Here is a 27,654-nt window from a genome sequence, read left to right on the forward strand (position 1 = left end):
TTACTAGAATGGTTCCAAGGATGAGGGATTTCAGTTGGGTGGACAGACTGGAGAAGCTGCGTTGTTCTCCTTAGAGCAGAGAAGGTTAAGAGGAGATTTGATAGAAGTGTTCAAAATCATGATCGGTTTAGATAAAGTAAATAAAGAGAAACTTCCCATTGGGGGAAGGATTGAGAACCAGAGGACACAGATTTAAGGTGATTGGCAAAAGAACCAAAGGCGACATGAGGAAAAAGTTTTTACGCAGCGAGTAGTTATGATCTGGAATGTCCCGCCTGAAAGGGTGGTGGAAGTTGATTCAATGGTAGCTTTCAAAAAAGAATTGGATAAATACTTGAAGGGAAAAAATTTGCAGGGCTACAGGGAAAGAGTGGGGGAATGGAACTAACTGGATTGCTCTTACAAAGAGCCGGCACGGGCTCAATGGGCCGAGTGGCCTCCTTCTGTGCTGTAACCATACTATGATTCTAAGTGTAGTGGAGCAGAAGTCCCAAATGCCAGTCTGGTGTGGTGTTGACCCTGTCCCATATCCTGGGGATGGGGGTCACTTACATAAAGAGGGCAGGTGCCCATCCCACTTAAGGCACCTTGCTGCTCCATCAAGGGGGCAGCCAAAGATTGCAAATTTCTTTTAAATAGCACATTAAATGCACTGTTAATGCTTTTGTAGAAGTGGCAATGATGCACCTTTTAATACTTTTCATTGGCTGTCTTAGAGAGCCTTGTTGGTGTCCATACTGAATGCAGTATTACGCCTGTATCATGCAGATGTACTTACCCCTCGCTGCAGGAAAGGCAGGATTTCTGATGGTTGATGTCATTCCGTCAGTGCTGCCTCTGAGTGATATCACAAAGGAAGTGGGCCAGGCGCAAGAAGTGCCTGCCCTCTCCCGTCGAAACTTCACCACGTTAAATAATGGGGACCAAGAGTCAGCGGAACTGGGTCCCAAATTCCAGCCCTCCCGTCTGACCTACGTCATCATTCTATGTTCCCAGGCCCAGGAGCTTTGAGGCCCATGGCCATGGCTGTTTATTACTTGGTTTTGCCGTTTCAGTATAATCCCTAGCATTTGGCTGTCGGTCTCAAGTTTGCTGAGCATTCTCAATCATATAACCGAGGAAACCATTTCAGCCCTGTTTTTTTTGTGTGCTCTACCAATACAGAGATATTTTAATGACTGGGCAGTTTTGAATAGGCACTCAGTATCATTAAGGATGTTGATTCCCATTAATCGATGGGAGATCCTCCATTAACTTAGTGGGTAAATGCACCACCTGGTGTGCTGTGGAGCCTACAGACCAGTCATTTTCTGGCTTCATACCTGATCTATGCCAAGCTGGCTGACCTCCAATGAAGACGCTGCTAGAATTGGCCAGGTACTGCTTCACAAGGGAAAGGAAAAATCCCTTGTAGGTCCTGTTTCTGATTACTCTCCAGTGACCTGAAACCTCTTCCTGTGGGCCACTTTTCCTTGTTCAGCAATGCCAGTGGATGGGGAGGAAGGTGGACTGGGTTGTGGACATTTCCATAATCATGTCACCCCTCCTAACAGGGCAACAGAGGTTGTGCAACTCTGGGCATGATTGATGCTCATGTTTCTTCTTCCCCATCTCTCAAGTTGAAGTAACTTGTGGCAGCACATCATTCCATGTAGTGGTGTTGAAGATGGAACTTGAAATAATTAATAATTTTAAATCTGAGATCGATAGATTTTTGCCAGACAGAGATATTAAGGGATATGGAGCCAAGGATAGAGTTAGGATACAGATCAGCCATGATCTCAATGAATGGCAGAACAGGCTTAAGCAACTGTATGGCCTATTCCTGTTCCTATGATTACTTCTGGGTTGGGAGGCTGACCCTCCAGCACTAGGAGCTATTGTATCACTTTCCCCTTTCTCTACATAGACAGGAGCCCAAACAATCTCAGCCAAGGATATGGAAGTACGCACTAACCATCTGCATGTGAAACACCATTGCTTGACAAAAGGAACAATTGCAAATAATTCGAAAGAGGTTATAATTATCATTAGCAACAAATACAAAACAATGGATTTGCCTCGTATTGTAGACTGAGACATTCAAATTGAAATTCAATCAATTCATCACTTTTTTTTTGTAATGAACCCTCTTCATCTGTATGCCTCATCAACTTCACCATGGCAACATTAAATGAAAAGTGTGCTGAATACGTCCAGGCAGCAACTGAAGAATGGTCGCTGATTAAGGAGTTCAGTTGGTTATCGCTCAGGTAATTTTTGGTATTTCGTCCAATGACGCTATCACATTTATGGGAGAATAAAGTGGTGCATTGCAAGTCACCATTAATTTGTGGCTTATCCTATAAAACTAAAACCAGCAGTCATATCTATTCAGGCCGGCTATATGGCCTACTGAATCTAGTCTTGCACACCTCACACTGCATTCAATGGTACATGTCCCTCCCACTCACATTGTAAATGGCTACTGGAACTTTCTATTCCATACAAAACCATGGTATTAAAAATCTGAGATTGAGGGAGCTGGGTGTTCCTGCAGGTTACCACAATGTCCTTTCAGTGCTGAGACCTGGGTTCAGGTCCAATCAGACCAATAGGATGAAAGTCTTCTGGCTGAAAATGGAAATGAATGTGAAAACTATCCAACATTGTTCCTGTTGGGCACAAGCACACTGTACACAACTACCTACAATCTGACATTCTCACTCCCAAGAAGCCATAAGAAAAAAAAAATCACATTAGTGCAATAGGGAGGCTTGACTTAAGGCATTTGCTCGAAATAAAATTCTTACTGTACACTGGTTAGGCCCCAGCTGGAGTATTGTGACCAATTCGGAGCACCACTCTTTAGGAAAGAAGTCAAGGCCTTAGCGAGGGTGAGATTTACTACAGTGGTACCAGGGATAAAAGACTTCAGTTATGGGAAGAGACTAGAAAAACTGGGGTTGTCCTCTTTAGAGCAGAGAAGGTTAAGGGGAGATTTGATAGATGCGTTCAAAATCATGAAGGGTTTTGATAGAGTAAATAAGGAGAAACTGTATCCAGTGGCAGAGGGGTCGGTAACCAGAGGACATAAATTTAAGGTAATTGGCAAAAGAACCAGAGGCGACATGAGGAAAAGAACTTTCAACTCAGCGAGTTACGATCTGGAATGTATATTGCCTGAAGGGGTGGTGGAAGCAGATTCAACAATAACTTTCAAAAGGGAATTGGATAAATACTTGAAGGGGAAAAAATTTGCAGGGCTATGGGGAAAGAGCAGGGGAGTGGGACTAATTGGATAGCTCTTTCAAAGAGCCAGCACAGGCAAGATGGGCTGAATGGCCTCCTTCTGTGCTGTATAATTCTATAATTCTAATCCATGCTGAATGATCTGGGAATGTTCAGTGCTGAGATTAGATGCCAATAGTTCTACATCCAAGCATTGTTGCAAAATAACATGTATTTTATTACTTTCTAAATGCATAATTTTAAATACATAAAATGCTCAGAGCACTATTGAGCATTGGTTTGAATTCATCCCAATATTGTTGGCTCCAACGTCAAGCTTGGAAAACTGAAAGTAAGTGACGATAACCACCTGACCCTGATTCCCAAAAGGACCCTTAAGCCTCCATGGGAACGATGTGGAAAATGGCATGCAAGTAGTAGCTGCTTACCATCTGATGCTAGTAAGATGGCAAGCTCACGGTGAACATAAGTCCCCTATACCACCTTTTAATGGGAATGCTTAGGGGCCCATTAGTGGTGAGGCACCGTAACTGAATCTTGTGAAAATCACCTGATGTCAATCTGTTATTTTATTACATGTTACAGGCTAGGAGAGAAGGCTTTGGGAAAATGAAAAGCAAAAAACAAATTGCAAATGCAGGAAATCTGAAATTAAAACAACATGCTGGAAAAACACAGCAGGCCAGTTAGTATCGGTAAAGAGAGATTATTAATGTTTCAGGTGTTGTACCCTTCACCAGAATTGAAGACTAAAAACGAACTAAAAATTTAGTACAGTTGGAAAAAATAGAAAAAGAACGCTTCTCTTCCCCTCTTCCCCTTTTTCTATTAATTCCAAGTTTACTAAAATGTCCATTATTTTCAATCTTCAGTTCTGACGAGCGGTTATACACACACAAAATTTCACTGACCAGCCCTTTTTTTCTTTACAGGTGCTGACTGCCCCATTGTATCTTTCCAGCATTTTCTGCTTTTATTCCAGTTTGTGGCGAATTCTCATCTCCTCAGGAACGAGTCCTTCTTTTCCAAAACAACATTTTGTCGTCTTAAAGTAAAAAGCATGTCACTGAGGTAAAGCAATGTCACCAGAGACCAGTAATTTAATTATGTTGGCACAGTAACTGGGAGCAAAATATAATTGATATTTTCTGCTGATCTTGATCTTGGCATTGCCTGAAGCTTTTTAAATTTCAAAATTTAAAAAGCAAAATAATATCAGGATCTTGGGAGCTGACCCCTTACGCCTGTGGTAGATGATTCATTCAGACTCATGTTTAACCCAGAATTCTGCACAGTTGAAGGCCCATCTGAAAACTGCCAAAGTCACACTGCCTCTCCAGGCTTCCTTTACCCTCCTATTCCTAGTTGCGCCCTCCATCTCCTGAGGGCAGCGACACACGCTGAGACATCGTTCAACCAGTGCTGGAAGCCCTCGAGTCGCTTACTCAAGGTGACCATTCTTCAATTGTCAGAGCAAACCATAAGTGTCTGAGATTGGGGGGGAAACAAGTCATTGCAAAGCCTGAGCCTGTCGCCACATGAAGTCCACTTTTTCTAGCAAACGTCACTGTAGAACGATCGGGAGTAGCCATCTTGGCTTCCTTTTTTTTAATACTCTCCTTTAATACAGGAGCACTAAAATAAAACTGTAGCACCTCAACTGCTGATCTAGCTGAGATCAGCAAACTCTTGGGATCAAATCTAAAATCATCTTGGTCTGTCTGCATCAGTATCCTACTGCACCGCACGGTTACTGACTGAGCCATTGAAGAAGCTCTTATTTGGTTAAAACAAAATGGTTTTATTATAACTTATACCATTTGGAGGATATTCACTACCACTATAGATACCAGAACAGTCCCAGGAATTACTAGCACAGTTCAAACACGTGAGAGGTCGTGATGCCCAGAGCTACATTGTTCACAACTCTCTTGCCAATAACGGGAAAGTTGGTCGGCCTTAGTTTCCTTCCCACTGTGACCTCCATTAAGCACCTCTACACTTACAACACAGTTGAGTTTAACAACTCAGTGGAGTGGGGGATGGGTGCACTGCATTTGTGCCGACATTGCCTGATGGAGGATAAAATTTTATGCGGATGTGGACACTTTGGGTAGAAATTTATAGTAGTTTTGAGGATACTTCTCTCATACCTAACCCATTTCATGACTGCAGTTATAAATTTCCCTCCAGTACAATTATTTTTTATTATTTGTTCGAGAACTGCAAGTAGTCAGTTGAGCAGTTCTCACTGCATGGAAGTGAGATGAGACAGTAGATTGCATTATATATATTTTAGCATGTGTTTTTTTTAAAATTGAGAAACCAAGGAGAAGGCCGAGGTCTATAAGTGCAGCACACCGCCAAAGCTGAAAACAGTAAAAGATTAAATAAATGAGGACGTAGTAATTAGGTGATGTCAAGCTTGGATTTTAAAAAGGCCGAGGATGTAGGGAGGATGGGAAGACTGAGAAAGAATGAGTTAGAGTAGGAGACTGTGCGGAACAGGGCAAAGAGTCTTGATTTCAACACAGTGGAGATGTAAGCAGGAGAAAGTTTAGTTGAATATTCTTTGCAAAGAAAGTAGGTGAGTAAAGAAGCTAGAACGTAACAATGATTTATTAAGCAAACACTTCAGAGGTTAACTGCTCTGCTTGCTATCAGTTCAGCCAAGAAATGGTGCTAGTTACAAGCAAGATGGGATGGATTTTTGAAAGCTATTGAAAAGGTGAAGAAATACTGAATCAATAATATTTTACACTAGGGGCTGTAGACATCTGCACACAATTTTAAAACAAAGTAACAATACTACAATCTAGAGAGTTTGGGATGGGGGAGGAAGCAAACAGTATGCTCCCAGCTCATATCATAGATTCCCAATTCAATATTTTTTTATAGCTGTCCTTGAGGATGATAGGGGTCTCTAAGGATTTGTTTTGTGATGATTCTGTATTATTGCAGGGTATATTCTGTATCATAACAAATCTGCTACACATTGGAGATTACGGCATATCAAAGAATCTTATGATGAGGTCTACAATATCTTTATCCCAGTTTTCAATTGATTAAATACTTTGAAATTACATTCTGAGAAAGATAATTCACGCTTAACTCCATTTGTGCTTAAAGATGCAGTGATCTATTTTCCAATGATTTTCTATCCAATTGTAGGGCAACTGAATATAGTCAAAACTCAACCAATTAGCCCATTACTCTGAAGTCAGCCTGATTAAAAGCAAATCCATCACCAGCAATTATGGATTACTGCAATTACATGGGAATATGGGATTACGCAATGAATGTGGGAATAGGTTTAGAATGAAATAATGCCAGAACTTCAAAGTGGAGGAGACAATCAATATTTTATTATCTTGTAGGTGAAGGATCTCACAAAACATACAAACACTGCAACTTAAATCGTTTTAATGTAAAGACCCTGTGATGGACAGAATTCCAGGCCTGCAAGTCAGAAATTGAAGTTTACAAAATCCAATGTTGCTGCTGAGAAAGTGGCCAGTTTAGGAATATCAAAGACGGCTGAAAGCAGACAAGGTCTGCCTCTATTTTTGTTATGAACCTGCTTTCAGACATTCTTAACAATTGGCTCTTCATATAAATATGTATAAACAAAGAGCCCACTTGAAACCTCTTCTATATTAGCTACCCTATCTCTACATTAGCATGTTTGTTCAAATTGATTTCAGATAGTCCATAACATGTACATGTTGATCAGACAGAACATAAATCACAGATGTAACATGCAGCTTACACAGACCAGCTAAAACATACCACTTCAAAAAGGCAATGGTATTTGAATGCAACAGTAAGAGCTTAAAAGTCAATTTAAGAAACAGATTGGTTTTCTCAGGCACTTGAAAAGATGCTAGCAATTCCTGTGTTACATTGTGCTTTTTTTTTTAGCTGAACAGAGAGTGACTTAATGTCGCACGTACAGATACCACCTGAAGCCCCTTTGCTACTGCTCTATGATGTTCTAGTGCATTCTGCTGGCAAATGGCACCGAGGAACTGGGGGCAATACGTTCTAAAAATGTTGAGAGCAGGACGACTCGATTGATTAATTAGATTCCTTTCAGCTGTGTTGGGTTCCCAATGTACAATCTGTTCTTTAGGCTTGTAGCTTATTAGCCTTTAGGAGTAAACTTTGAGACCACTGAATGCCCCATTCCATGCAGTTTTGGAGAGATTTGGCTTTGAAAGTGAAGAGTCTACCGTGGAGTTCTAAGTTCCTTTTTTTTTCCTTGTGTTTAGATCATTCGACTCCAAAATCCAGAGACATCAGAATCTTGTTGTTGGAAAACCATCACTTTCTGCAGATTTTGCAATTATCATAATGGGTAAGATATTTTGTGGCTTAGCAGGAATAATCCTCATAATTGAGGCAGTTGCAAAGGTTGGTACTAATAAATGAGAAGGTATGTGTTCAGCAGGGGATTTGTTTCATCAATGCCCATTTGTGACTGGAGCTGAAGTTGAGTTTGGTGTTCTGTAACCGAGGTAAACCCTTAACTCGGTGTTCATCATTGCAATCAGGTTACATTTGTGTGTATAGTTTTTAAAAAAAATTGTGCATGTTATTTCAAATCTCCCTTTTCAATCCTTCACTGCATCTTTATTAGTTAATTAACTACCATGCTTCCTCTAGCTGCAAGATAAAAGAATAGCCTGGGCAGGGCAGGTGCACGACATCGTGTCAATCTGTTAGTCAGAGATGCACCATCCAGATTCACAACAAACATCTTGTCAATAGTTCGATATGTGGAACTCAAAGCCTTGACCTCTGCCTGGCCACAACAATGCAACATGAAAAGTTGCAGTACCCTTCCATTACAGCAGACTACAAAATAAGGTTAAATCTTTAGATAAGTCTTCTAATCAGAATTTAATTTTATTAATTCTCGTGACGTGGGCATTGCTGACAAGGATGCCATCCCTAGTTGCCATGAAAAGATGGTAGTAGGACTTCTTGAACCGAAGCACTGAGTGGGCAGTTAAGAGTCCACCATGTTAGTGTGGGACTGGAGTTACATATAGGCCAGATCGGGTAAGAATGGCAGGTTTCCTACCCTAAAGAGCATTAGTGAACCAGTTGGGTTTTTATGACAATATGACCGCTTCATGGTCACTTTTACTGATACCAGTTTCCAGGTTTTTAATTACACTGAATTCATTCTCAAAATGCCATGGCAGGATTTGAACTTTTGTTCTCTGGATTACTAGTCCAGTAACATAAGCACTACATTTCCGTACCCTAAGGTCTGATAAAGGGCTTCACATGGAATGTTAACCTGTTTTCCTATTGATTGACCAACTGTTCATTTCCAGCACTGCTTTTATTCACAGCTTCTCTTTTTATCTCTTGTAAATCCAATTCTCGTAGAAGCAGAATATTTCTGTCATAGCTACATGAAATAGAATAGGCCTACTTAAACTGTAAGGGGTTAGATTAGTACTGAACAGTCATTAGGGGAAGGGGTTCACAAAGGCTGGGCCTTTTGCCTCACAGGAGAGAATGAATAGATTAAGAATAAATCTCCATGAACCTCTACTCAGTTCAGTTGGTGGTGGTCAAGAAGTCGTCCTTAGCCTGGGTTAGTAAGATCACCTTTCCTCCAAGTTGATAAAGGAGACAAGGAAAGTGACTACATATGGGAAAGGGGACTTGAAATCAGGAAAAGTGGTTCAATAAAATTATTCACGTGTTTGTCTCGGGTCGACTGAGTTTAGAATTTACCTGATATTTCTGACCATTAATTAATGGCTGCATACAGTGGCACCACAAGACCCGGCCAGAATGGAGATGATTGGGTAATTCCCCCGTCAATCACGCCTGGAGTCCGCACTGCTGTAGGTGACTGGGATTGTTTTTACGCACATAATGTAACTATCCTCCACTCTGCATTTTGCTGGAGAAATAATCCTGCTTTTATCGGGAGACTTTGCTGTAGTTTTGGTCGTGAATTCTGCTGGCTGTAGTTTGTAGAGACTCTGTTTAAATAGACTTTGTTTGCTGTAGTAAGTCCTGCCATAAGTCCCGCTCTGCTTTCAACTCATTGGCCGACACAGTGGTGTCAATACTCACTTTGTTAATCAAGCCTGAGATTATTATGAAGGTACATTTGAGTGGATCCAATAAAATACAAAATATTTCTCTCCTTGCTACCATGCTGAACCTACTGCTGGGGAAGCCTTATTATCAATACTGGGTTGGAGGTTTGTGTGGACAGGAACTGGACGGGATCTGATCATCAATGGCAATTGGCGGTTGAACTTTACAGTAGATGAGTCACTTCTGGAAATATTCGTGGACAAGAGTCTTGCCTTGGCCAGAGATCTGTCATGGATGGAACTCAATAATGGTGAGTTAAGGCTACATTCCAGCATTGAGTTAAAGCGGCTTTCTCCAGTTATGCTTCGGCTAAATTTTGACCTCAGTAACTTGACTCCTGTCTCAGAAGGATAGCCTTACTGAAGTCAGTGAAATCTTTCTATCATCAGCATTTTTTAAGCGACTTGCAACCTAATTGATTTAATGAAAATAATTTTTAATGAACAGCAAATTAAATTTAAAATGATAACTCAAATAATGAAATATTTTAAATCTTTATTAATAGTAATAACTGATATTACATTGGTTGAAAAATATAATCTGAACATGCTGGTCTCCTTCAATGTGACACCCAAATGTTACTTTGCGAGGTGCTGAGGGAAGATCTCCTCTTTGAAATGAGGGCCAATGTTGCAACTGTATAAATAATTTATACAATATTCTATTGAGAAATTATCAGTTGGCATGGCTGTAATTTTCTTGTATGTCCTTATGATTGATACAGTAAGGATGGAAATATTAGTACTATTTAGAGCCAAATGCAGGCACTTGGGTTGATTGGACAATCTCAGTCCAGTTCCCAAATATGAAAGAAAGAAGAACTTGCATTTATATAGCGCCTTTCATGACCTAGGAACGCCACGAAGCGATTTACAGTTAATGAAGTGTAGTTATTGTTGTGTTGTAAGAAACCCAGCACCTTGTCCCACTGCCTTTTAATATTGAGTTTGAAACCAGGTTGAAGAATTGAAATGATATTGTTCGAGCAAGCTGAGTCTCACTAAGCGAGACAAGCTGAAAGGCCAAACTACATGCAGCTGCTTTGGCTGGGTTTAATCTTTCATTTTGCGTTTTTGAAGTGTTAATTCAATCCGTTAATGGCAGGGATTGATGTTTGGTCTCAAAGGATGCGGTTCTGGCTAATTCTTTTCAAAGCAGATTTGTAAAATTCATTGCTTTCCAGCTTAAACCCTGACATTGGAGCTTTCCCTCTAGCCAGTAGAGCAGGAAAAACATTCCAATGTTATTGATTAGAATTGAGCTCCTTATCCACTAATCAGTACTCAGTCATCATAGCTCATTAACTGGTGTTTTGCTCTGTTAATTGGGTGTAGTTCATTTCCATTACAAACTAGCCCAAGCTATGGCCCTGGCCCCACTACTACTCTTTCCTGAGCAAGTCCAAGATGGATGGCTGGATCCATGACTTCTCTTTCCTGTATCATCTTCCCACATTACAAGACTGCATTTTTGAACAGGTTGCTAGCACAAGCTTCACACACAAACCACACCTGATCATCTCTGTCACTTAAATACTCTACACATGTTAATGGTTCGTAGCCAGTGAGAATTAGCTAGTGGTCCACTGTATTCAATCATCACCTTTCTCTTTTGTGTTGTAAAAGGAAATATTTTTATAATCCCATTTGTTATTTCGAACCATTTCTAGATCGATATAACATTGGCGTCCATATAGTAACCCACCAATAACCTCAACCTCAAAAGAGTACCTCCAATTGCACCAGGAGGACATGTTCTCCCTGTTTCACTCATTTATTAGCTGGACACAGTCCAGTAAAACTTATTTAACTTATGATGCTTAATAAGAGAGGGAGAGAGAAAGAGAGAGCACTAAACCTGGGCTAATTTAAATGGAAGAATAGTCCTTCAGAACACATTGAATCACAGGCTTATTCTCTTCCTGTTGCTGGCTCATTCCTTATTCATTCCTTAGTTTTCAAGAGCATAAGGCATCAACAGTATTGTTTGTATATTAGGTACACTAGACTATGACCTCTTAATCTGAGTACAATACTGAGCAGAACATTACTTAGTGTACCCAATGGATTTAATACTATTTACTTTTGGCAACCCATTTTTAAGCATGAATGTTTTGTGGATGAGGGCAGGGGCCAGAGTTGTGGTCCATTAGTTTACAAAAATTGACTGTCCCAGTTCAATCTTTACAGTGTCACAGATCTTGAACCAGTGGATTTATTTTTTTCCTTTTTCCGCTGCCCCCCTCCCCCCAAGAATTCACCTTTCAAAGTGTTGCGTTACACTACTGTGCTAATCGTGGAGGAGACCTCTGACTTGCTCTGCTTGCTGGGAAGCGACTTCAAGTACTCAAGGTGCCGTCTTGCATCTTCTTGATTCTGCCTCACGTAGTACACCAAGTAAGAGATTACCATGGTGAACCAGCCAAACATGGTGATCAGCATGGCCACATCGGTTGTCTTTTTGTGAACATTGCAGAAGTCCATGTGGTGTGCAACCTCCAGGAAGGGTTTCTTTGCGTGCTCCTCTGGATAAGCAGTCGCGCAAATGATGTCATTGGACGACCCAATTTTAACAGAAACCGTCTTAATCATTTCCTGCAGCCTGCAATCACAGAACCAGGGATTGTCCGAAAGTTTTATACCTGCTTTCAATTTGCTGAACACTTCTTTGTTCACGGTCTCAAGTTTATTGTGCGAGAGGTTCAGAATCTTCAAACTTTCATTGAGACCTCGGAATGCTCCAGCTTCCAAGAGCTGAATGGCGTTATTGGACAGATCCAGTTCCTCCAAGTCATGCAGATCTTTGAAGACATCATGTGGAATAGAAGTTATGTGATTGGAATCAAGGTACAGCTTCCAAGTATTATTTGGAATGTCCTTGGGGACCTCTTTCAGGCTCATTTCGCTACAGCGGACAATTAATTTCTTGTCTTGATCTGCACAGTAACAGCCTTTCGGGCATGTTGTCGCTGAGTTAAAGCAAAAGGTCATCAGAACAAAGCTTTGTAAAAGCAGCCACATAGCGACAGAGTGCCGCAGGAGCAGATTCCTCAGCTCCATTCTGGGGCATCGGCATAATCCTGGAAATTCTCCAATTCACAAATAAAGCCCACTCTTTGTGGGACCTTCTGAGAACCTTCACTTCAATCTGAAAGGAGGGAAACAAGCAAGTTTAGTTTAAAAAAAAGCACACGCTGCTTTGGTACAATAGTTCATGTTCCTAAATTGGACATTTGGTATCGTTTCTACAGGACCTTTTTATTGCCCTTTGAGACTCCCCCATCAAAATGGGAGGATTTATGTGTTTTTTGCTTCTAAATTTTTTCAAAATTAACAATGTTCCATTAAAGTAGGGATATTTTCTCCAATGTCTTCCCCCAATGTCTATGTTTAAAAAAAAGATTAAAACATTCATAACTTTTTTTTAGAAGGTTGAATTTCCTATCTTGGCAGATACTTGCCAATTTGGATCTATTTCTCTTGCTGATGGGGGTCAAGTGCTTGTGTTCTGGAGCAATTCTGTTCACTTTTAATGGGTCTGTGAACGTGGATGCCAGTAACACTGATGGGATGTTGCCTTAGCATCAGGTGGTCCTAGGGTCAGATCACGGGTCAGGTGATTCTGGATTGGCTTCTAGGCCAGTCTAAATTTGCAAAACTATACAAATGAAATGAATGGACCTTTTTTTTCATTCATTCATTCATGGGATGTGGGCGTCACTGGCAAGGCCAGCATTTATTGCCCATCCCTAATTGCCCTTGAGAAGGTGGTGGTGAGCCGCCTTCTTGAACCGCTGCAGTCCGTGTGGTGAAGGTTCTCCACACTGCTGTTAGGAAGGGAGTTCCAGGATTTTGACCCAGCGATGATGAAGGAACAGTGATATATTTCCAAGTCGGGATGGTGTGTGACTTGGAGGGCAACGTGTTGTTCCAATGTGCCTGCTGCCCTTGTCCTTCTAGGTGGTAGAGGTCGCGGGTTTGGGAGGTGCTGTCGAAGAAGATTTGGCAAGTTGCCACAGTACATCCTGTGGATGGCACACATTGCAGCCACAGTGTGCCAGTGGTGAAGGGAACGAATATTTAGGGTGATGGATGGGGTGCCAATCAAGCGGGCTGCTTTGTCCAGGATGGTGTCAAGCTTCTTGAGTGTTGTTGGAGCTGCACTCATCCAGGCAAGTGGAGAGTATTCCATCACACTCCTGACTTGTGCCTTGTAGATGGTGGGAAGGCTTTGGGGAGTCAGGAGGTGAGTTACTCGCCGCAGAACACCCAGCCTCTGACCTGCTCTTGTAGCCACAGTATTTATATGGCTGGTTCAGTTAAGTTTCTGGTAAATGGTGACCCCCAGGATGTTGATGGTGGGGGATTCGGCGATGGTAATGCCATTGAATGTCAAGGGGATGTGGTTAGACTCTCTCTTGTTGGAGATGGTCATTGCCTGGTACTTGTCTGGCGCGAATGTTACTTGCCACTTATCAGCCCAAGCCTGGATGTTGTCCAGGTCTTGCTGCATGCGGGCACAGACTGCTTCATTAGCTGAGGGATTGCGAATGGAACTGAACACTGTGCAATCATCAACGAATATCCCCGTTTCTGACCTTATGATGGAGGGAAGGTCATTGATGAAGCAGCTGAAGATGGTTGGGCCTATGACACTGCCCTGAGGAACTCCTGCAGCAATGTCCTGGGGCTGAGATGATTGGCTTCCAACAAGCACTACCATCTTCCTTTGTGCTAGGTATGACTCCAGCCACTGGAGAGTTTTCCCCCTGATTCCCATTGACTTCAATTTTACGAGGGCTCCTTGGTGCCACACTCGGTCAAATGCTGCCTTGATATCAAGGGCAGTCACTCTCACCTCACCTCTGGAATTCAGCTCTTTTGTCCATGTTTGAACCAAGGCTGTAATGAGGTCAGGAGCCGAGTGGTCCTGGTGGAACTCAAACTGAGCATCGGTGAGCAGGCTATTGATGAGTAAGTGCCGCTTGACAGCACTGTCGACAACACCTTCCATCACTTTGCTGATGATTGAGAGTAGATAGATGGGGCGGTAATTGGCTGGATTGGATTTGTCCTGCTTTTTGTGGACAGGACATACCTGGGCAATTTTCCACATTGTCGGGTAGATGCCAGTATTGTAGCTGTACTGGAACAGCTTAGTTAGAGGCGCAGCTAGTTCTGGAGCACAAGTCTTCAGCACTACAGCCGGGACGTTGGTGGGGCCCATAGCCTTTGCTGTATGCAGTGCACTCAGCCGTTTCTTGATATCACGTGAAGTGAATCGAATTGGCTGAAGACTGGCTGCTGTGATGGTGGGGATATCGGGAGGAGGCCGAGATGGATCATCCACTTGGCACTTCTGGCTGAAGATGGTTGCAAATGCTTCAGCCTTGTCTTTTGCACTCATGTGCTGGACTCCGCCATCAGTGACGATGGGGATGTTTAGAGCCTCCTCCTCCTCCCTTTAGTTGTTTAATTGTCCACCACCATTCATGACTGGATGTGGCAGGACTGCAGAGCTTTGATCTGATCCATTGGTTGTGGAATCGCTTAGCTCTGTCTACAGCATGTTGCTTCCGCTGTTTAGCATGCATGTAGTCCTGAGTTGTAGCTTCACCAGGTTGGTACGCCTGGTGCTGCTCCTGGCATGCTCTTCTACACTCCTTATTGAACCAGGGTTGAACCCCTGGCTTTTTGGTAATGGTAGAGTGAGGAATATGTCGGGCCATGAGGTTACAGATTGTGCTGGAATACAATTCTGCTGCTGCTGATGGCACAGTTTTGAGCTGCTAGATCTGTTCTGAAACTATCCCATTTAGCACGGTGATAGTGCCACACAACACGTTGGATGGTGTCCTCAGTGTGAGGATGGGACATAGTCTCCACAAGGACTGTGCGGTGGTCACTCCTACCAATACTGTCGTGGACAGATGCATCTGCGACAGGTAGATTGGTGAGGACGAGGTCAAGTAGGTTTTTCCCCTCGTGTTGGTTCGCTCACCACCTGCTGCAGGCCCAGTCTAGCAGCTATGTCCTTCAGGACTCGGCCAGCTCAGTCAGTAATGGTGCTACCGAGCCACTCTTGGAGATAGACATTGAAGTCCCCCACTCTGTGTCCTTGCTACCCTCAGTGCTTTGGTGCTCAACATCGAGGAGGACTGATTCATCAGCTGAGGGAGGACGGTAGGTGGTAATCAGCAGGAGGTTTCCTTGCCCATGTTTGACCTGATGCCATGAGATTTCATGGGGTCCGGATTCAATGTTGAGGACTCCCAGGGCTACTCCCTCCTGACTGTATATCACTGTACCGCCACCTCTGGTCGGTCTGTCCTGCCGGTGGGACAGGACATACCCAGGGATGGTGTTGGAAGACTGGGATGTTGGCTGAAAGATATGATTCTGTGAGTATGGCTATGTCAGGCTGTTGCTTGACTAGTCTGTGGGACAGCTCTCCCAGTTTTGGCACAAGTCCCCAGATGTTAGTGAGGAGGACTTTGCAGGGTCGACTGGGCTTGGTTTGCCTTTATCGTGTCCAGTGCCCAGTGGTCGTCTGGTTTTATTCTTATTTTTAGCGAGACTGTACAACTGAGTGGCTCGCTAGGCCATTTCAGAGGGCAATTAAGAATCAACCACATTGTTGTGGGTCTGGAGTCACATATAGGCCAGACCGGGTAAGGACATTAGTGAACCAGATGGGTTTTTACAACAATCCGGTAGTTTCGTGGCCACCATTTCTGTTACCAGTTTTTAAATTCCAGATTTTATTTAATTAATTAAATTTAAATTCCCCAGCTGCTGTGGCGGGATTTGAACTCATGACTCCGGATTACTAGTCCAGTAACATAACCACAATGCTACCGTACCCGTACTTCTCTGAGATATAAGCAGTTCTTCCCTGTCAATGGCATTATTGGGGCAACCTGGTGGGAAATAAACCTATTGGTGGGACTACATTAGAACAGGAAATTCAATTTTTTTTTAAAAAATCACATTATTTTAGAATTCTATATATTTTTAATTTAGTTATTGGGAAAGTACTTCTCCTTTAATAGAATTAAAATCCAGGGTCAACACTCAAAAAGTACCTTTTTTAACTATTAACAACAGCAACCTCTGTTTATAAAGTGACTTTAATGTAAGAAAATGTCCCCAGGCACATCACAGAAGTGTAATCAGAGAACAATTTATATCAAGCCAAAGAAGGAGATGTTAGTACAGGTGGCTAAAAGCTTGGTCAAAGAGAGAGGTTTTAAGGAGGGCCTTTAAAGGAGGAGAGAGACGTAGACGGATGGAGAGGCTTAGGGAGGGAATTCAAACCCAAAAGTAGGTAAAAGGGGCTCATAACTTCTCCAGTTGGGGAGTCATTAGCAGACTCAGTTCATGGCAAAGTTTGCCCTGACACCATCAGGGAATGCTCAGTCCACAGCACATGGAGAGTCTCCTGCAACATGAGCTTTCATGATTCCTTTTTCTGTGAATAATGACATTTATTTTATGTATTATTAGTTGCATTTTCTATTCAGTAACCTAGTAAGACAAATGACCCAATAAGTGAGCCACTAAACCCCAGATATAATGCATAGATGGAAAAATTCCCAAAAACCCATTGGTGTTGACTGGCAGTGAAAGACAGGGGGAGTAGGACTGAAGATCAGTGCATAGCTGACATGCAGTCAAATCCAGTGCTGCTCTCAAGCGAGGTTGCTTCACAGGCAGAGAAACTCGCACATTAGAATCAGCTTATTCAAACTTCCCGAGCTCTGGGGAGCCACACAGACAGACAGGCCAACCTCTCAAAAGAGCAGGGAATTTGAAACTGCCAATTTAACCGCCAAATTCGAAAAAGCAGGCTCCCGCCAGCAACTTCCAGCAATAAGCCTGTGTGAAGCGAAACAAAGCTAATCGTCTCAGTTGGGGGTGCATTGCATCTCTAATATCAACACTGAGAGAGCAGTTGCTCCCCCAAGTCATCACAAGAATTGCATTATAGCAGAGATAGGCTTCTGTCCTGTCAACCCGTTGAGAGTCACTAAGGGGGTGAATGTCCACAGCGGTTCTCCCACTTGTCCGCTGTAACTTTGGCGGAAGAGCCACGGAAACTCCAGGAAAGCAGCCTTTTAGGCCGTTTTTCCCAGGGTTTCTGCAGCTCTTCCACTGAAGTTACAGCTGACGAGTGGGAGAAGCCACTTAATTTGACTGTCCGGGGTAAACACGATGCAAAATTATTACATTTTCAAATGATGAGCAGAACCGTACTTCTTTTCTGGTGAGCTTTGTGTGCACAAGAGGTTAAGGAATGGGACATCCAAGAGAAGGATCTTGGTGGAGTTTCTCCATCTGATGCTGTAACATTGGCGGAAGTAAATGGTTGTGTACACCATCTCTCTGGGGTTTCTGTCGAAGAAACAGTGATAGGTCCCCCCAGGAAATTCCAGGCGCCAGCGTTAGCATCAAATGCTTCCAGGTCAACTGGCACAAACCCGAAACGGAGTAAAGTTCCCTCCATTTTGCTGCAACAAGATACCTTTTCCCAAATCTTGGGAGACCACCCTTACTTAATTTCTCAAAACAGCTACCTCTTTTGGCCACTCTGAGTAAGATTGCCAATTGAGAAGCAATTTGTGCAATGTTATGGACAATTTTGTACATGCAGATTTGCTTACTAAGAATTGGATTGAAATTGCCTCATTTATTTAAAGCAGTTCTACATCTTTATATTAACACCATCCAAGTTGTAGAATTAAAGTCAAAAGCACCTTGGGATATCTAAACTCCAAGGGCATGATTTTATCAAGGGGGTGGGGGGGATGAAATTCCTGACGGGAAACCCGGAAGTACTGATTTCCCGGTCGTCCTTATGATTTTGATGTAAGGTAGCCTTTTTTTTCTGTTTCCCACCCGACAGGTCAGCCTGATTGACAGGCTGGTCTCAGTCGGACAGGAGAAGATGAAGAGGACGTGAACAGGTAAGTGTTAGATTGGGGTGGGGGGGTTTGGGGGTCATCGAGGTGGGGGCTCAGTCATTGGGGGTCACCAAGGTGGGGCGGCAGTCATCAGGTCAGTCAGTCACCATGTTGTGGGGGGGGGGGATCGGGGGCCATCGTGGGGGTCTGAGATTGTTGCGGGGGGGGGGGGGGAAATCAGTAATCGGGGGAGGAGTTGAGGGTCATCACGGGGGTCGGAGATCATAGGGGGGATCGGAGATCGGGGGGTGGTCCTTGTAGATAGGCTTGTTGGGTCTGGGGGAAGCACTCCTTCTCCTCTTGGCTCACAAGCTGTGCTGTAAAGGCACTTACCTGCAGTTTCGGGGCTTCGCGCCTCCTCTCACGTGGCATGAAGGAGAAGGCCGGGAATCCCGGCCCCCCAGTGGTTAAAAACCTGTCAAAATGGAGGCCCGCAGCCTCCTTGAAAGTTTTTACTGACCGACCCGCCTCCAGAGAGCGGGTTCATCGCCCGCCTCTCATTCCGCCTCTGAAAACTGGAAGTGGGAGAGTTGGGCTGGGGTGGGGGGGGGGTGCTTAGATTTAAAAAATTTTAGCTGCCCCCCGCCCCCAACCCACCTGTTTTTCCCATTTAAAATCATTGCCCCAAGAGTTTAACTTTTCAAAGCATGTACTCCTAATTTTATAAATTGAAATGTTCTATTAGGTGATGTAAATAGATCCCAGCAAACGCAGCGCCATTGTAATTCTGGAAACTGAGTACTGTCTGTGATTATTACATTGACAATTGTGTTACCTTTGTATGTATGGAGATAGTTAATTAAAATAAGTGCCAACCACACATTGAAGAGCACCTTCTGAACAGAAATTAAGTAAAGTTTTTGTAGGCCTTGGCTGAGACTGAGGCCTACAAAAAGTAAATGTTTCAACAATAACAATAACAACTTGCATTTATATAACACCTTTAAATGTAATAAAACGTCCCAAGGTGCTTCACAAGAGCGATTATCAAACAAAATTTGACACTGAGCCACATAAGGAGATATTAAGACAGGTGACCAAAAGCTTGGTCAAAGAGGTAGGTTTTAAGGATTGTCTTAAAAGGAGGAGAGAGAGGCGGAGAGGTTTGTGGAGGGAATTCCAGAGCTTAGGACCTAAACAGTAGAATTGTCGGCGGAAGAGGTCGTTATTAGGACCTCTCCTCCATCCTGACACGTCGAGGCCTCCCAGCAGCTACCGCAAGGTTTATTGCCCGGCCTCTTCCTGATGGTCTCGGAGAAACAGTAACAAGAGCGGACAGCAGAAAAATATCAGGGTCCTGGGCCCTACCTCCCCATCAGCATGTGGCAGGCGGGGAAATGGTGGTCCCGATGGGGATGGGAAGGGGGCAAGGGAAATTAAGGTAGGGACTGGGAGGTCGTGGTTGGGCTCACTGTCTGATTAAGCCCTATTCTGCAATTTCGGATGGGGTAGCGGAGGAAATTGCAGCCCATAACGTTTAAATCCTCCTTCCCATTAATTTGCAAAAAATCTGAAATGCTGACCTTACCAGATTTTGGTGATTTAAGATTTTTTCACCAATGAGGCAACTGTGCGAAAAGTGACCCTTTCCAAACCTCTAGAACCACAAAACCACCGAATTTAAAAAGTATGAACACAAATAGGACTGAGTCTCTGGGCTGTGTGGGTCAGATTGCCTGGGACTTGGAGGCTGCAAGTGGTTCACAGGCTGTTGTTTGGACACTCCTGCAGTCGACTATTACTTCCTTCAATTTTAAAGTCCTTTCCTGGATTTTGACGGAATTTCACAAGGGACTTCATATCCTAAGTCGTGAGTTCTTTATTGGCAATGAGAACACTGGGTTTGTATGTGAGAATTCTCTGCCCTCCCTCCCCCCTCCCCCGCCCCCCCCCCCCAAATCTCGCCCAGTATTTAAGTCTTGTCCAAGTCCCGTCGAGCCAAACAAACTAAGAAAAAAAAACTCCAAGTTTGATCCCTGGCTGGTGCTGAAGGTGGCAAGGGTTAAGGCTGCTAAGCGAACAGGCGGGGGATGTTGTGGGAGGCAGGCAGGCTGGCACAGAATAATTATCACCACAGACTGAACTTTGGAGGCCACCAGTGTTTACACTGACTGGAACTCTGCCCTTCGATAAACTAAATCCACTTATTTATATCTCAAACGTGCTAAGTTCGTGCTATTTATACTCCCAAAGAGGAAATGAGTCAGACAATGATCTCGGCTTTGTGACGGTGAAGATATTTGAGGTCATTGCTCCATGGATGTGGAAACTGCCCTTTTCTGTTGCCCAGGATCTTAGAGATTTGGGAAGGGATAACAAAGTGCAATAAATACAGGAGATTAAAAGATTTCAAAACGGTCTCTAGAAAATGTACTAGAAAAAGGACAAAATCAAAACTCACCGAATTGAGTTTACTTGCACCAAGAAAAACAGGCATCTCATTTGAACAGCCAATTAACTCCTGTCAGTGTAGTCAGTGATACATTTAGAATTCTTTTGCCACATTAGTCGTGGCATCTCTCTCAGCCCTCCCCATGCCCTCCACGCAATCATCTCTGTCCCAATGCACAGCCCCTTTACAGCTCTCAGTCTCCACCTCTCTGCAACTCAGGCTGACACTTCCAGTGTACAGCAAAGATAAACGGAAGCACAATTTGGAGAGAGAAAAATATGCGCATAGTTTTCTTTTAAAAACGGGAAAAAAAAGCCAAGCGCACGGGGCAACTAAACAACCAGAGATGTGTCGAAGATGATGGGAAAGGACAATGGCACCATGGGGGTGAATTTCCTCAGGGCTTCTCCCTTTTCGCTGCTGTAACTTCGGTAGAAACCCCAATTATGCGCGTAAATGAGCTGTCCGCCAAAATTACGGGGGCAAAGCAGGAGAAGCCCTAAGCAAATCCCATCCCCATATGTTGTGGTGGGCTCGTGCTCCTGTGTGCATGACATGGAGCCTTGGGGATGGGGTCATATATAAACTTTAAACCCACGTTCCCCTTAATTTGCATAAATCTCAAAGTGTTGATTCTATCAGATCTTGGTGTTCTGATTTAGGATTTATCCATCAATGAGGTTACATCACTAAAATTGGCCCTTTCCAGGTCTCCAGACCAGAAAATTTACAGGAAGTGCCAGCAAATGAGAAGTATAAGCAGAAATGGGGCTGGGCGGCCAGGGATCGAGGGCTGCATTGCCAGATTGTGGGGCTGGACCAAGCCCCAGGATGACAGATACATTGGTATCTGTCCCGGTTCATCCCAAACAGTTCAGTAACACAGGACGCCGTGCTCTACGGGCTATTCCCTGGGACGCACACTGAGACAGATATCACCTGCGGCTGGAAGACCATCAGTTCGGTGAAGGAGGCCCTTTGGTCCGCCTGAAACATGCTGGTCTTCCAGCTGAAGGAGCTGTGTACAACATGAGTGTTGCCGACTGGCACACTCCAAGGTCCAGGAGTACGTGCTGCGGGATGCACTGAAGAGAGGTGCGACCTATGCAAAGGCTGTATGGGGGAAAGGCCACCCCACCTTGTATTGTACAGAATGTATTAGAAAATATATACGGTGTTTTAAAACTGTACCAATAAGATCATAGTGTATACGATGTGTACTGCATTGCTTTGAACTACTGTGCTGCATTTTGTGCCCTTCATTTGAACTGTGTGTAGATCGTGTGTATCCCTTAAATTTTATGGAATAAAGTATATTTTGAAATAAAAGAAAACAGGTTGGACACCCAGACCGTAAACCAGCAGGGTGTGCACACAGAGAAATATACCAGAAAGTCATCAAAAAATACAGCCAAAAAGTCCTGTCTATACATGAGTGGACTGGGAACACGGAGAGGGTTTATTAAGTTCCATTGATCGTAGAGGTGCCTGTAACACAGCATGTTACACTCTCCTTGAAGTTCATTGTTACTATTTGATTGTGCTATTTACATTTTTAACATGTAATAAATAATAGTTACATTTATACAGCACCTCATCATATCTAAAGATCTCAAACTGCTTCACAAAGTGCAGTGTTAAGCAGGCAAAATTTTGCTGATATTCTTTTGTTTTGATTTACTAATTCTTAAACAATAACTAAGCTGGATGTGATTAGTGAGGATTCTAACACAGGCCTGTTTGTTATGGATTCAACTCATTTGTCTCTTGCTCCAATATGAATCAGGATTTCTATAAAGGAGACCAAATTCTGAGTGGATAGAAATATTCAATATAGGGGGATGAAACTGGCCTTGGCCGATAGTACAAGACAGGCAATAGCGAATTGGCAGTAGGTTTTACACGCCACCCGATTTCTTTTTCCATTGTGGAAAGTTGCGGGGTGTAGAACGGGCTGCCGATTTGCTATCGCCCACAAAGAATTTCACCCCCCACGCTGTCTGCTGCAGTTTGCAATGCGGTCTTTGTTGTAGGTAAATGCACAGCTGGGTGTGGCTCTGAGCCTTGCAATCCCAGGTTCGATCACTATTCTGCATTGAGTTCGCTGATCTCAGCCAGGACACTATGATCAGTACTCGTTGTATAGATGCATTTAAGGGGAAGCTAGATAAACACATGAGGGAGAAAGGAATAGGAGGATATGCTGATAGGGTGAGATGAAGTAGGGTGGGAGGAGGCCCGTGTGGAGTAAACACCGGCAGAGGCCAGTTGGGCCGAATGGCCTGTTTCCGTGCTGTACGTTCTATGCAATACTGTTGCTCCTTTTCACAATTCACCTTCCCTGTTCTAACAGCAATACCTGTTAAGCAGGATAGAATTCAAATGAGTTTACCACCATCTCTACTGGAAAATGGATGATGGCTCTCTTGTTAAACAGACTTGCATTTATAAAGCGTCATTCACAACCTCAGGACATCCCAAAGCGCTTTACAGCCAATGAAGTACTTTTGAAGTATAGTCACTGTTGTACTGTAGGAAACTCGGCAGCCAATTTGCGCACAGCAAGTTCCTACAAACAGCAAGAAGGTAATGAGCAGATAATCTGGTTTTAGTGATGTTAGATGAGGGATAAATATTGGCCAGGACACCAGGGAGAACTCCCCTGCTCTTCTAAATAGTGCCATGGGATCTTTCAGCCCACCTGAGAGGGCAGCCTCAGTTTAACATCTCATCCGAAAGACGGCACCTCCAACAGTGCAGCACACCCTCTGTACTGCACTGGAGTATCAGCCTAGATTTTGTGCTCAAGTCTCTGGAGTGGGACTGGAACCTACAACCTTCTGACTCAGAGGCATGCATACGGCTGAGGAAATAATGAAACTTTTAGGGGCAAATTTTAGGAACCAAACTGCAAGAAACGAAGGAAATTTCTCAATTACCATACAGCACTTGTTTGCTAAGACACTTGTTTTTTTGGTGGTGCTTTATGATATTAATGCTAATAACACCGTACGCTGTCTAACATGGCAGTGATGCTGGTATAATCCCTCAATTTGTCATGGAATATATCTTTCAGGTTGCTATTAAACTTCTACCCTTGGTTCTCAAAGAGCAGACTTTAATTGTTCTGCCTATAACTTGCTGACATCAATTAAGATTTTATAACCAGGTGCAGGCAACATCCTCTCATGAGACCTCTGCCCTTTTTTCTTTTGAGCTCCCTGTCATTACAAGATATTTTCCAAGTAGGTGGTTGCACTGAACTGAATAACATCACACTTAAATAGGTGACCTAATTGTTCCAGTTTACCTATTATCTAAAATTCTGAAGATTGACTTTTAACATCTTTAATATTTGGGTTTTATTCCTCCAATTTTCTTCCACTTTCTCTCCTCCTCTCCTGAAGATGCTGCCTGATGCTGGGGTACAAGATAAACAGGTGCAAGCAGACTTGAAGCACCTCGCCCAAAAGTAAGCTTAGACAGTAAGTATTGGCAGGCAATTTGACCATCGAGGCATCACAGCCAAGTTGGAATCTGCCCTCAGCCGACATCTCCTCGTTCACCTTTCACCAGGGGTTACTGGTGATCAGGAGCAAGAACCCTGGCTGATTATTTTTTCTTCTTTCTTGGCCCTGGAATGCTAAGGCTAGTTGTAATGGGCCTACCGCTGCCCCAGCTAGGATCAGCTAACTTAGCAATAACGAATGGTCACTTAGATAAGGTAACCATTGAACCATTCCCCAGCATCTGGCAGTGCCTTCAAGGAGAAGGAATATTTACAAAAAAAATCTCTCCAAATTATTAAACCATTCACAACTGAATACCAACAATGTAAATACATATTTTGATTTGGAGGGAGTTTTGTGCTGTGATCCCTATGGCAACTAGTGATGATATGAAAAATGTAATTCCAGACCACTAGTTCAGGGTAAGCCAAGAAAACAGGACAAAGGGATACAGCTGCAAACCAAAGATAAATTTAGGACCACTGTGAGGAATTTCTTCTTCAGGCACTGATTAAGACTGGAATGGACTCTGGTTTGTGGAAACAAAAACCTTGGGAGTCAAATATTTAAGAGACAGTTGGAATCTGTGATGAAGGATTGTAGATTTTCAAAAAAGGGTTCATTGAATGGCCTTCCTCATCTCTATTTGTCTTGCAATTGAATTGAGGCCTAAACTCATTATACAAGCTGCCTTTACTTTTCTCTCTCTCTCTCTCTCCCCATCTATATCTATGGTGTTCAAAATTAAGAAGGGTTTTGATAGATAGGGAGAAATTGTTTCCACTGACACGAGGGTTGATACCCAGAGGACACAAATTTAAGATAATTGGCAAAAGAACCAAGGGGGAGATGAGGATAAAAAAAATTTACGCAGCGAGTTGTTATGATCTGGAATGCACTGCCTGAAACGGCGGTGGAAGCAGATTCGAAAGGGAATTGAATATATACTTGAAAAGGAAAGACTTTCAGGGCGATGGGGAAAGAGCAGGGGAGTGAGACAAAATGGATAGCTCGTTCAAAGAGCCGGCACAGACACAATGGGCCGAATGGGCTCCTTCTGTGCTGTATGATTCTATTACAAAGGTTTAAGATTCAAAATTGGGTATATATATATATATATATATTCTCAATTTTGAATCTAAAACTTTTTTAATCAGTATGGTTACCCTGATATGTGTATTCAGATGCCTTCTGGTATACTGACTTACATTTGTTCAATCATTTATGAATTGCTTTTAAAAGTGTTACATTTCCTTTTAAATATTCATTGATAGTTTACTTTTTTGTACAGATTATGCCCCATAAATTGTTATTAATTGGTTTGTTGTTTAAAGCAGGTCCCATTAATGCCCCTGGTGTTAGCCAGGAGCAGCCGTTTGCTTCTTGCAGCACAGAAATAGGGCATCACTCACTACGTTGCATATTTGGCTTTTCATTATTCATAAATGCAATCTGTACAACAGCCGTAAGTAGCTCTTTTATTTTATCAGGTCTAAATAATTTAGGAATGAACTTGCAAACGAGGCAATGAAAGTTTAGGTAATCATTACGCTTCTGTTTTGAATTAGATTTTTAGTGTGTGAATTGCCTCTGTCACATTTGTCTGGCTTTTCAATATTGTTTAAGAATTTGGAGTTGGTGCTTGTTTGACTTGGACTAATTCAGCTATAATAGGAAAAGGAATTGCCCCTTCAGCCTGTTCCACCATTCAATTAGATCATGGCTGATCTGTATCTTAACTCCATTTACCGGTCTTTGCTCCTTATCCCTTGATATCCTTAACTAATAAAAATCTATCAATCTCAGTCTTGAAAGTTTCAACTGACCCCCAGCATCCACAGTCTTTTGGGGGAGAGAGTTCCAGATTTCCATTAGCCTTTGTGCGAAGAAGTACTTCCTAATTTCACTTCTGAATGACCTAGCTCTACCTAAGATCAGGCTTTAACTTCCGTGGGAAATTTATCTTCTAATAGGAATTTTCTCAGCAGCAGATGGGGGAAGAAAGATCCAAGACAAAAGGCAAAATGCTGGTGAGGAAATTTTCCTCAATGGGCACCTACCAGGCACAAGGTTGTTGCCCTATGTTTCCCCTCCACAGGGTCATTTGCTTCGCCTGAGTAGACTCCAGCTTGGGTCAACTCCCTGTCTGGGTCGTGCACCTAAAAAACCGTTGGGAAAAGGCCTCTCAAACCTGCAGCTATGCTCCTCCATGCTGCAATCGGAACCTCTACAGTCCACTGGGGGCAGGCCCGTGCTCCAGGTGGGGCGCCCAATGATCGAAGCAGGAGGAGGAGGAAATACCCACCCCTCATTAAAACAGCAATCGTGGACCGGCACCTACTACAGGCATGGGCTCATTAATTTCACTAGGGTGGGTCCTGGGGGAAGGAGGAGGGGGGAGGAGGAGTGGGGGGGTGGAGACCCAATGTAGTGGATATCGGCCCCTCTTTTCTCACCGCTGTGCCTGAGGAACACAGATTCCCCGGACACAGGGCAGAGGAAAATCTAACCTTGGATTTCCCCAGCGCATGAGGGGTACGGTCTCCCATTTATTTTTCTTTCAGCATTTTTACAGCTTGCAATTAGCAAGAACTGAACAGCCTGTTATACCCATCATCTCTATGCTCGCTGACCTACATTGGCTTCTGGTCCGGAAATGCCTCAATTTAAAAATTTTCATCCTTGTTTTCAAATCTCTATCTCTGTAACCTTCTCCAGTCCCACAACCCTCCGAGATCTCTGCGCTCCTTCAATTCTTGCCTCTTGTGTATCCCCGATTTTAATCGCTCAACCATTGGTGGCCGTGCCTTCAGCTCCTAGGCCCTAAGCTCTGGAATTTCTTCCCTAAATCTCTCTGCTCTCTTTCCTCCTTTTAAGACCCTCCTTAAAACCTTTGACTGTCCTAATATCTCCTTATGTGGCTCGGTGTCAAATTTTGTTTGATAATCGCTCCTGTGAAGTGCCTTGGGATGTTTTACTACATTAAAGGTGCTATATAATTGCAAGTTGTTGTTGTTATACACATTCTTGGAGAGAGTGAAATAAGATCCAACTTTTCCTTGCTCATGTAGATCTCATACTGTTTTTTTTATTTACACCACCATCTTTCCCCCCTTACCCCATCCAAAGACAATGACTCATGATGAGGTATGGTTCCCTGTGTACCAATAGCCTCATAACACAGTACCCAAATGACCATTCTTCATGGGACAGTAAATGTTAGCATGGTGTCCAACCCTACAGAGCATCACAACTAAGCCTGATCCTGTTCTCGCCCAACAGCCAATGACCCCAAACTCTAAATAAACCCGTTTTATATTGAAAATGTTTCGAACAGTCCAAATTGCTATCCATGGCCCAGGGTCTCTAGAAAACTATAAATAATATAATTGGTGTGCGCGAGTAGTAATTACACAATCAATTTGGTTGGT

General features: G+C 43.2%; 1 protein-coding gene across 1 annotated transcript in view; it reads right to left on the minus strand.

The window, feature by feature from the left end:
• Positions 1 to 6,574: 6,574 nt before the first annotated feature.
• The window catches only part of lrrc3ca (leucine rich repeat containing 3Ca), a 41,972-nt gene continuing 20,892 nt past the window's right edge, over positions 6,575 to 27,654 (minus strand). Inside the window, exon 2 of the mRNA XM_067968836.1 lies at positions 6,575 to 12,507. Coding sequence (XP_067824937.1) covers positions 11,637 to 12,419 — 783 coding nt within the window. The 5' untranslated portion in view covers positions 12,420 to 12,507 and the 3' untranslated portion in view covers positions 6,575 to 11,636. The remainder of the gene's footprint in view (positions 12,508 to 27,654) is intronic.

The sequence above is a fragment of the Heptranchias perlo genome, chromosome 30 (assembly GCF_035084215.1).
Source record: "Heptranchias perlo isolate sHepPer1 chromosome 30, sHepPer1.hap1, whole genome shotgun sequence".
Lineage (NCBI taxonomy): Eukaryota > Metazoa > Chordata > Chondrichthyes > Hexanchiformes > Hexanchidae > Heptranchias > Heptranchias perlo.